Genomic DNA, 11,724 nt, shown 5'->3' on the forward strand with positions numbered 1-11,724 from the left:
TTGGGATGAGGAGCACCAGAAGACTTTCGACAGGGTCAAACATTACCAGTCCAATGCTCCAGTACTGATGCTTCCCAACACTACAGCAAAATTGACTTTTAGCGGCATTTTTTTAGGCCTATAGTGGCACTTTTAAGCGCCACTAAAACTATTTGTGGCGCTTTCACAAGCGCCGCAAAAAACACCGCTAAAGACAACGCCGCTAACATTTTGTGGCGTTTATGAAAGAAATACCGCTAAAGACCATGACCTTTAGCGGTGCTTTCCCCACAAACGCCGCTAAAAACCATGACCTTTAACGACGCTTTTTCTACAAATACTGCTAAAAATAATGACTTTTAACGGCGCTTTTCTCACAAACGCTGCTATAGAACAAGACCTTAAAAAATTATTTTAATTAAATAATATTTATTATTTATTTCTATGATAAATATTATATTATGTCTAATTTTTGAAATTTGAACTTTAAACTATAAACTTTTAAGGATAAATAAAAATATTAATTAAATTAAATTTTCTATTAAAATTTTAACTTTAAAACTAAATATAAAAATTAATGAATTTAAATTTAATACATAAACATTGATTCAATATATAATTTAATATGTAATTTAATACATTTAAATTTAAAACTGGTGACAGCAAATGCAGCAGCTACTAGAAACCCAACAACAAGAACTGCTACGGCAGTAATTACAGCAGTCACCATTCCAAGCTCTACCATCACTCTGCTGGATATGGAAGATGCCACTGGATGAGGATACTCTGGTATTTTACTCACCCAAGACTGCATCACAAGTTTAAACAGTAAAGGAGATTAATAAGGAACCAAAACATACAGATTACCCAACACCAAAGTACCAAACATGCTTCAATGCCTATGACATGCGCAATGGTTTCTATTCTTCACACTTTTTTTTTCTCAGAACATCAAGGAAAGGTATAGTCTTAATATTTAATCAAAGATATTACTAACAAAACTCCACATACTAATATTATATAAGATTCAAGTAATCAAGGCAATTCTTACAACAGGAACTATGATCTTGCTAAGTTGACATAAACCTCATCATTTCCAGTTAATTCAATTATTAAGTGGATACTTTGGACTATAGTTTTCACAAAAACCAGGGCATATACATCAAAACACTTGTAAAAAGTGAACTAATCCATGGCTTTCGAAATAAAGCAACTTTACAACCACCTCATAGTTATTCTATAAAATACTCATAAGTAGCGATTTCATGTATAGCTAGAGAATCAAAGAACGGTTAAATGGTTTATCACCGTCATGGGTGTCTCAATTTCATATCGTTGTCCAGTGTACTCTCTTAAAATAACACTCTCATTCAATCTCATTGCCCTACAAAGATAAAACAAACCACATAGATATATTACAGATAACTGCAAAGCAATACAACTAGAAAAAATTTCAAGCCATATTAATATTCACATAGATATATATTATAAGAGAAACCATGACATACCTTTTTCTGAAGCTCAGAAATTGATTCTAACTATAAGTTGATTCTGCAAGTTAAACATTATCAACAACCAAGTTTTGTTGCTGTAGAATTATAAGCAAAATTATATGCATGCATGCATAACTTCTCGTACAAAAGTAAGATTTGATATTCGAATTTTGAGTTTATTAAAAAAATTTAACTAGAGGGGCAAATTTAAATGCAAGCAGGGACTTGACTCTTCAAAAATGAAACCAAATTTGGTGTCTTTAAATTTTTAAATTATCAGACCGTAAGAGACTCTTGGCTATATCCTCCATGGGGTTTTTGCAAAACTAGAGTACTTAACAGTATCCTACATCTATCAGTGCGTCAAAATTTTTAAATTTGAATGATTTCGAGTTAGTCTCTAAGTTTTTTGGAATTAAAAAAAGAAAAAAGTATAATTTGTTAGTATAAACATGTACAAGTTTGCTTTCAGAAAACATTTGAAAAAGAAAAAAGGGATGCAATTACCATGGACGAATATCACTTCCATTTGCTCGCAATATGTTCTCTCGCATAGACAAACCAGTGTAAAGGAACAATAACCATGCCTGACAAATACATATCATACACTCAGCATTAATTCAAGAAATGCACTACAAGCAAGAAGAGAAGCCTTAAGTTCTCAACTTCAATAAACCAGTAACTTATGCTTTACCTGCTACTTCTGTCATCAATACAAATCTGTACAGTTAAGGGCAAATAAAACCTACAGAACATCATAAGAAACTGTTAAACATAACAAATGCCAAGAGACAAAAGAAATAGCACAATCCAAGCAGAAACCATTGCAGGAAAGGAAATTCCGTGCTCTTTTACTGTAATAGTTTGAAACTGAAATTTCATCTGCTCCGTTGAATAAACCATTAATTTCAAGCTCTACGGAAGAATTAGTTAACAAAGGGTCATCTATGAAAGTCACATTCAATGCAACAACACTATTAACTTGTAGTTGTTTTGGAAGCGACTGCAACAATGAGTCAAGCTTTATTATTCCTTCTTTGATCTTCTTGATAATCGCATCTTCAACTTCAGACATGATTTTCCCTCGAAAAGCATCAATGATCTTGGATAATAAGTTGAATAAATACAATAAGTATCATAACAGGAAAGATAAGTATCTCCGGCAGAACCTAAAGAACAAGATGGTAAACCTAAAAGATTCATGTATGTGATTTTTAACTGATGCATAATTTAGTTTTGTAGAATACTATTAACAACCCTATGGTTTAATGACAGAATAATGACTGATTCTATGTATTTGGAGGGTCCTTGAAGGATCATTTGTGGGACGTGGATGCTTCAATAAAAATGAAGAGTTCGATTGGCATAGTTGTCCGAATAGGCAACGATAGCATACCCTTGATAAAGCCAAGAAGCTCCACCATCTACACTTATGGAGATATCTTTCACATGACATTCATAGTCTGATAAAAATAGCTTGAGAGTTCCTTCTTCGTTTATAACAGTCGCTTTAAGCCACACCACCATGCCTAGAACCTATGAACCAGCAAATATAAACATCACGTCTACAAACCATCCTAACAATCAAAATTTTAAATAGACGTTAGTTTGTTACTGGTTCTTTTAATATACTTATTATTTGATAAATATCAAACTATGACAAGGTAAAGGTTAGCATAATGGATAAGCACAAAGTTCTTTGATGCAAGATGATATGAACCAAAACCAGTACCATATAAAGAGGGGCTTAATAATGGGCATATGACATCTCAAATAACCATGAAAAAACTATGTAAATTTCCCAACTATAAAACTTCAAAATACTATAACATGGACAGGTTAAAACATACAAATTATAAATTATTCAAGCGGAACCTTCTTTCCGAGCTTAACTAAACTGAAACAACTATGGGAATATGTTAAATTTTTCAAAAGTTTTTTCACCTTTGAAAGATTATATCCCTGTACTCATGAATATTTAAACAAAAATGAAAAGTGAAAGCCAAGATAGAACCAAATCAACAGTATCAATTACTTTGTTCTTTCAAAGTTCCCAACTGTTATCCCATACCTCAACAGTGGCAGTTCCTTGATCAGAAATAGTGACTATCCATGCTTTGTAAGAATACTTCCACTTCATATTCAACTTAAGAAAAAGAAGGAGAAAACAGAATCTAATAATTAAATACAGATCTAATAGAGTATAGACTCTACATAAAAAAATAAGAAAAACAAATCTTAAATCCAAAATCTCGTTTGTTTACAGAGAGGAAAAAAAAGTAATTTCTGGATAATCAAACAGAGAAAGAAAAGAAACAACTACCTGAAAATTAAAGAAACAACTTCCTGAAAATTATATCAACCAAAGTAAATTAAAGAGAAGGAAAATATTTTTTTATTTTAAAAAAGAGGACTAGAAAAATGGCGAAAAAACACTTGCTGTTTAATAGCTTTTTGAGTGACCATTTTCTTCATGCCAGCAAATTTAGGGGCCTTTTTTGATTTTCCCATGGGTGCAGATTGAAACTTATTACAACAAAAACCCACAAAATAAAAACAGGGGAAGATAAAAGCCCAGATGGAAATCTGAAAATTTAGAACAAAGTGAAGTGGAATAATGCAATGGGTCAATGAAAAAGAAAGAGCATGACAGTTTCAGATCAGTGGAGCACAGGAATGCAAGAAGAATTCGAGATTTTTAAAAGAGAACTATTTACTTGGGAAAATTGGAAAGTAGCAGAAGCGGCGGAGAGAAACACCTAAAGGGTTTCAAGGATACCGATTTTAGGGGAAAAAATTAAGGGTTTCAGGGGGGAATTTGGGGATAAAACGGTGCCATTTTTTTATTGAATATTTTTTGTGGTGTTTTTTAAAAAAAATACCGCTATTGCATATCTTTGCTGGCATTTTTCATAAAAACGCTACTAATCTCTATTTTATATTTTATTTTTATTTTTGTATTTCATTTTTATTTGTTATCAATATTTTTATTTATTTATCATTGTTTTTTTAATCTAATATTTAAATATATCAAATGGTTTAGATTAAATATTTTTGAAAATAAAAGTATTAATTGGTTGTATAAAATTTTATCATTTAACAAATATCAAGCAAACCTTAAATCCTAAACCATTTAATATATATAAAATTTATCTATTATCTCTTAAATAATTTAAACTATAATCAAAATTTTAAGATATTAACATTAATATTATCTCTTTTACAATTATATAAGAAATTATTTAATATATAAATTAAAAAACACTAATTAATCTAAACCCTAAACCCTTAATCCATAAACTCTAAACCCTAAAATCCTAAAACATAAACAATTAACCCTAAACCCCTAACCCTTAACCCCTAACCACTAAACTTTAAACCCCAACCCTTAAACCATAATCCATAAACCTTAAAATAGTAACTCATAAATCTTAAACCCTTAACCATATACCCTAAATCATAAACCCTAAACTATAATGATAATTGATTCAATATTTTTAAATTAATATTATCTCTTCTACAATTATATAAGAAAATATTTATCATATAAATTAAATTAAAAACACTAATTAATCTAAACCCTAAACTTATAATCCATAAACATCCTAAAACATAAGTCCTGAACCCTTAACCCCTAACACCTAAACCTTAAACCCCAACCATTAAACCACCCTTAAACCATAATCCCTAAACTCATAATCCATAAACCTTAAAATAGTAACTCATAAACATTAAACCCTTAACCAAATACTGTAAACCCTAAATTATAATGATAATTAATTCAATATTTTAAAATTAATACTATCTCTTTTACAATTATATAAGAAAATATTTAACATAAAAATTAAAAAACAATTAGTCATATACCAAAAATCTTTAAAATTATTTTAAATAATAGTATTTTAAATTTTTTTTCATTTTTTGTGCCGTTTTTAAAAAGCGCCGCTAAAGCGACTAAAAACTCAATACAAAACGACGACGTTTTGCAAAATTCTAAACGCCGCTAAATATCAAGCATTAGCGGCGTTTTTTAAAAAGCGCCGCTAATACTCGATCTTTAGCGGCATTTTTAAAAAGTACCTTAAAGCCACTAAAGGCTCAATATAAAATGATAGTGTTGTGTTAATTTTTTTTGCTGTGTTTTTTGAAAAACACTGCTAAAGATCAAGCATTAGCGGCGTTTTCTAAAAAGCGCCACTAATGCTTGTTGTTTAGTGGCGTTTTTCATTCAAACGCTGCTAAAAACCTGTTTTGCTGTAGTGTAGCCTAGATAGTCCGCTGATACTGTACTTGATGGTATTCAGGAATTCCATGAGATACATGCTTGGTCAACATGATGAGTCAGGAAGAAAAGAATGAGCAATATACTATCTCAGTAAGAAATTCACTGAATGTGGGACAAGATATTCGCCAATTAAGAAGTTGTGTTGTGCCTTAATCTGGACAACCCGAAGACTGAGACAGTACATGTTGTACCACACAACTTGGCTCATTTCAAAACTGGATCCTCTAAAGTACATGATGGAATCGACTGCTTTAAATGGAAGAATGGCCAGTGGTAAATTTTTCTTTCTAAATTTGATATAGTCTACATGAATTAAAAGGCTATAAAAGGAAGCACAATAGCAGACTTTCTGGCCAGTAGAGCTCTAGAAGATTACGAGCCTTTGAACTTTGATTTTCCGAATGAAAATCTAATGTACGTTGTAACCACTGAAGAAGACATTCAAGAAAGTCATCATTGGAAGCTAAACTTCGACGGAGCCTCAAACGATATGGGTAATGGAATTGGGGCAGTCCTGGCATCGCCAAATATAGATTATTATCCATTCACTAGTAAATTAGATTTTGACTGCACGAATAATATGGCAGAATGCGAAGCATGCATCATAAGCATTTGTGCAACCATAGAACGTAAGATCAAAGTGCTAAAGGTATATGGAGATTCTGCACTAGTAAACTATCAACTCAAAGGAGAATGAGAGACGAGAGACCCCAAGTTGATTAATTATTGAAGGCTAGTTTTGGAGCTAATTGAAGAGTTTGATGACATCATCTTCTGCTATCTTTCACAAGACGAAAATCAGATGGCTGACGCCTTGGCTACTTTGGCTTCCATGATCAAAGTGAATAAACAAGAGGATGTAAAACCTTTCCAGTTGAGTATTTATGATGCTCCGACTTATTGTTACAACATCAAAGAAAAAGAAGAAAAGAATGATCACCCTTGGTACCATGATATACCGCAATATGTGAAGAATTGTGAATACCCTGACCAAGCAACTGAGAATGATAAAAGAACGCTGAGAAGATTAGCTGGTGATGATAAAAGGACGCTGAGAAGATTAGCTGGTGACTATGTCCTAGATGAAGAGATCCTGTACAAAAGAAGAAAGGATCATGTATTACTAAGATATGTAGACACTGTTGAGGCTAAAAAAATTTTGGAAGAAGTACGTGAAGGTGTCTGCGAAACACATGCGAATGGTTTTACAATGGCCAGGTAAATTATTAGATTCAGGTATTATTGGTCCACCATGGAAGGAGATTGCATCAGTTATGCCAAGAAATGCCATAAGTGTCAAATTTATGGAGATAAAATTCATGTACCTCCCTCACCTCTTCATGTTGTGACTTCTCTGTGACCTTTCTCTATGTGGGGCATGGATATCATTGGGCCAATCTCACCCAAAGCATCTAACGGGCATCAGTTCATCTTCATTGTCATCGATTACTTTATAAAGTGGGTAGAAGCAGCTTCATATGCCAATGTCACGAAGTCGGCAGTTAGTAAGTTCTTAAAGAAAGAGATCATATGTCGATATGAAATGCCAGAAAGGATCATATTTGACAATGCACTAAATTTAAATAATAACAAGATATCAGAAGTCTGCAGTCAGTTCAAGATCAAACACCACAACTCATTACCATATCGCCAAAAAATGAATAGTGCAGTAGAGGCAGCCAATAAGAACATTAAGAAAATTGTGGGGAAAATGACTGAGACTTACAAAGATTGGAATGAGAAGTTACCATTTGCCCTCTATGTTTATCGAACATCTGTTAGGACCTCAACCGGGGCAACGCCTTTCTCTTGGTTTATGGAATGGAGGCAATTTTACCCATTGAAGTCGAGATTCCTTCTCTCTGAGTTTTGGCAGAATTGAAATTGGATTAAGTAGAATAAATCCAATGACGATATGATTAGCTAAACTTGATTGAAGAGAAAAAGGTTGAAAGTCATTCGACATTGTCAGATGTATCAAAAGTGAATAATGTGAGCTTACAACAAAAAAGTTCGTCCCAGAAAATTTTATGAGGTGGACCTAGTATTGAAAAAGATCCTGCCATACAAAAGGATTTCAGGAGGAAGTTGGCTCCAAACTTGGAAGGACCTTATGTGGTAAAGAAAGCCTTTTTTGGAGAAGCGCTGATTTTGACTGAGATGGATGGTAAAAATCTGCCTAATCCTGTAAATTTGGATTTAGTCAATAAATACTTCACCTAAAAAAAAGGAAGAGTAGAGGCCAATGTGAAAACTCGCAAAGGGCACGTTGAGACCAAATGGGTTCTGGGTTAAAAACTCAAGAAAGGGCAATTCAAATTTTGATCAAAGATGGGGCATGTGGTAATCTTGTCCTCTCTGAATTAACAAGAAGGAGGAATGCTACATCTTGGAGCATGAACATAGTATTCTAGGTCTTCTAAACGCATATCAAGTTCAAAAGGTCATTGAGGAGTTTGTGCGGAGAAGCTAATGCTACAATATCCGGGACACCTGTTTTCATCTTATTCACTTTGTATTTAAGCAAGATTGCTATTTTGATTAATCTACTCATTTTGAGCTTTGCTCCCAATAGATTTCAACATTAACCACCATAATCTTTTTCAAACATTTTTATTGAAATAACGATTAATAGACTAATAATATTCAAGTAAAAGGAGTTTTGCATATTGCTCTGAAGGGCCTTCTAAATAGTACAAGGACCTGAAACAGGACCACTGGTAACTAACCAAACTTAAGAGTTGAAAACATTTGAGAGAGAATAGTCTAAATTGTGACTATTTCTTCAGATTTTTTGTCAAAGTGAACAAGAAGGCATGGTAACACATCAATGATAAAACATTGATGAACAACGAGCAATGACAACCTAAGCATTAAAAAGGGATCATTCTCGAAAAATGGCATTCTACATTCGTACAAGCATCATTCATACACATCTAGCTAGGAGCATTTGATTCATTCTGATCATGACATCCTAATCACTTGGCATAAATAGGCCAATCAAATGGATTCTACAGGTCGTGTTCCTTAGAAAATGATGCAACAGATCAGAGAAATCATAAATCCTATACCTCTAAAGTTGAAGTGGGACGGATTGAAGTTATAATGGCGAATGTTATCTTTCTGAAGTTGCAGTGGAGCAGATTGAAGCCATTAATCTTATCTCCCTAAAGTCACAGTAGAGCAGATTGAAAATAGCAAATCTTATCTCTCTGAAGTTGCAGTAGAGTAGATTAAAGCTATAAACCTTATCTCCCTAAAGTTGCAGTAGAGCAGGTTGAAGTCACAAATCTTATCTTCCTGAAGTTGCAGTGGAGCAGACCGAAGATAGAAAATCTTATCTCTCTGAAGTTGTAGTAGAGCAGATTAAAGCTATAAACCTTATCTACTTAAAGTTACAGTGGGGCAGGTTGAAGTTACAAGTCTTATCTCCCTGAAGTTGCAGTGGGGCAGACTAAAGATAGTGAATCTTATTTCTCTGAAATGGCAGTGAAATATATTAAAGCTACAAATTAGAAATCTTATCTCTCTGAAGTTGTAGTGGAGTAGATTGAAGTTACAGATTTTATCTCCTTGAAGTTGCAGTGGAGAATATTGAAGATAGCAAATCTTATCTCCCTGAAGCTGCAGTGGAGCAGATTGAAGTTATAGATCTTACCTCTCTGAAGTTGCAGTAGAACAAATTGAAGTTACAGATCTTATCTCATTGAAGTTGCAGTGGAATAGATCGAAGATAGGAAATCTTATCTCCATGAAGTTGCAGTGGAACAAATTGAAACTACAAGTCTAATCTCCCTGAAGTTGCAGTAGAGCAGACTGAAGATAGCGAATCTTATTTCCTTTAAGTTGCAGTAGAACAGATTAAAGCTACAAATTACAAGTCTCATCTCCTTAAAGTTGTAGTGGAGCAGACTGAAGATAACAAATCTTATTTCCCTGAAGTTGCAGTGGAACAGATTAAAGCTACAAATTACAAGTCTCATCTCCCTGAAGTTGCTGTGGAGCAAACTAAAGATAAAGAATCTTATTTCCCTGAAGTTGCAGTAGAACAGATTAATGATACAAATTTCAAATCGGATCTCCCTGAAGTTACAGTGGAGAAGATTGAAGTCATTACTCTTATCTCCCTGAAGTTGCAGTGGAGCAGATTAAAGCCACAAATCTTATCTCCTTTAAGTTGCAGTGGAGAAGATTGAAGATGCGAATCTTATTTCCCTAAAATTGCAGTGGAATAGATTAAAGATACGAGTTACAAATCTTATCTCCCTGAAGTTGCAGTGGAGCAGATTATAGATGCAAGTCTAATCTCCTTGAAGTTACAGTGGAGTAGATCGAAGTACTAATTCCTATCCCACTGAAGATGCAGTGGATTGGAATGAGGCTACTTAAAGAAGAAAAGCACTAAAAGAAGTTGAGACTTGGCAACACCAGACAAAATTGGCCATTTAAAATCTTTTCTCCATTCCCGTTACACGACAACAAGCAAAGAAGGGCAACTATAGTGGGTCATTTTTGCCCGGCTCGCCAGAAAACCAAAACAAAAAATAAAGAAAAAATAGGTCCAAATATTAATTGTCCTTTCTAAAAAAATCTAACCCAATTACATCAATCCAGCAAGCCTAATTACAATAGTCTAAATGGCCCAACAATAAAAAAAAACCCTAGTGGCAAAAAACTAAACTAGTTTCAGCAAAAGAAGAAACCCTAGTCACAAGCCTCTGCTGCCACCTAGTCTACCAACTGCTCTGCCACTGCCGCCTGCAAGGAAAAAGGAAGAAAAGATGTAAACCAAACGAGCAGTTGAAACAGTAAAAGAAAATAAAAATTTAAATCGGCTATAAAAGCCTAAAAATTGATTGTAAAAAATGGTTCCTTTAAAACACACACACACATACACATGAAATCAAATACAAAAAAGAAGGTTAAATACAAAAGAAATAGACTCAAAAAAGGTGATTTTTTTTATTTTCTCTTCGTTTCTATTTTCATTTTCACTTATAAAAAAATAAACAAAAAAATACAAAAAAGGAGGTCGAAGTTGAGTGACACTTTGCGTTTTGCCGCCGTTGGTGGCAGATGTTCGTCGTTTTTTATGAAAAACGACGCCTAATGGGTTCGAAGATTCGAAAGGCAAAAAAAAATACTTTTACTTTTTCGGCCACCATGGACGGTGGTGCCATCGTTGGTGACCAGCGGCAGCCACGGTGGCCGACAGTGACTCCGATGGCTAGAGAAGGGAAGAGTGAGAGAGAACCTGAGAGAGTTTTCAGATTTTTTTTTGGAAAAATGAGAGGGAAGTGTTTTTTTTATTCTGAAATTTTCTATTTATATAAGGGTCTAAACGGCGCCGTTTTGCTCAAGGCCCGAAACCCGACCTGACTTTAAGCTAGGATTCGCGTGTTTTTTCGCTAAGGGGGATATTTATGTGCTGGTCTTCTGCTTTTTTGCCCATTTTCAATTTAATCCTATTCTTTTTTTTTGCTTTTTAATTTTACCCTGTATTTTTTGCATTGTTTCATTTTAGTCCATATTGGAACTGTGCGTTCTGAAAGTAGGAAATACTTTCCCTTTTGGTCCCCCTTTTTATTCGTGCATTACGATTGAGTCCTTCACCTTATTTTAATTCTTGATTCCTCCCTTAAAATTTTGTTTTGGCTTTCAATTTCATTCCTTATTTTCATTTTATTTTTTAAATACTTTTTCATTTTTATATTTTATATTTTATTATTTAAATTTCTACTTTTAAGTTAACTTTAGCCTTGATTTAATCCTTAATCTATTTTATTTCAACCTTTCCACAAACTTTTTTATTTTATTTATTATTATTATTTCTTCTTCCTTTTACATAAAAAAAGAAGATTATTCATACTTTTTTTTAATTCTGCGTTTTTATTATTGTTATTATTATTTTAATTATAATGTTTTTGTTGTTCTTGTTGTTTTATTATTTCTTTTATTATTTTTAAT

General features: G+C 33.3%; 1 protein-coding gene across 7 annotated transcripts; it reads right to left on the reverse strand.

The window, feature by feature from the left end:
• Positions 1 to 567: 567 nt before the first annotated feature.
• LOC107924601 (putative BPI/LBP family protein At1g04970) lies at positions 568 to 4,317 on the reverse strand. 7 transcript variants are annotated; one of them, XR_005904873.1, is made up of 8 exons: positions 4,190 to 4,317; positions 3,544 to 3,618; positions 2,869 to 3,008; positions 2,167 to 2,217; positions 1,980 to 2,059; positions 1,488 to 1,530; positions 1,288 to 1,363; positions 568 to 787 (listed from the first exon to the last, which is right to left on the reverse strand). XR_005904873.1 is itself a non-coding variant. In XM_041081123.1 (7 exons), the coding sequence occupies exons 2-6, from the start codon at positions 3,610 to 3,612 to the stop codon at positions 1,514 to 1,516; spliced, it is 357 nt and encodes a 118-aa protein (XP_040937057.1). In that variant the 5' UTR covers positions 3,613 to 3,618; positions 4,190 to 4,317; the 3' UTR covers positions 568 to 787; positions 1,488 to 1,513. The 7 variants fall into 7 exon arrangements, 4 of the variants coding, with proteins under 4 accessions (XP_040937057.1, XP_040937056.1, XP_040937055.1 ...); XR_001691810.2 differs by having other exon boundaries at positions 2,167 to 2,574; positions 3,796 to 4,278; XR_005904872.1 differs by having other exon boundaries at positions 3,796 to 4,276.
• Positions 4,318 to 11,724: the final 7,407 nt, after the last annotated feature.

This window comes from Gossypium hirsutum, chromosome A11, assembly GCF_007990345.1.
Source record: "Gossypium hirsutum isolate 1008001.06 chromosome A11, Gossypium_hirsutum_v2.1, whole genome shotgun sequence".
NCBI classification, from domain to species: Eukaryota; Viridiplantae; Streptophyta; class Magnoliopsida; order Malvales; family Malvaceae; genus Gossypium; species Gossypium hirsutum.

What these genes read in the sequence shown, in the direction of transcription:
- LOC107924601 (XM_041081121.1), bottom strand. Translation starts at nt 3,612, where the DNA reads ATGAAGTGGAAGTATTCTTACAAAGCATGGATAGTCACTATTTCTGAT. An exon ending in GCTTCTTGGCTTTATCAAGG is followed by an intron (nt 2,218 to 2,868) that starts GTATGCTATCGT and finishes GATGTTCTGTAG; the next exon opens with GTTTTATTTGCCCTTAACTG. An exon ending in ATTGATGACAGAAGTAGCAG is followed by an intron (nt 2,060 to 2,166) that starts GTAAAGCATAAG and finishes TGTATTTGTCAG; the next exon opens with GCATGGTTATTGTTCCTTTA.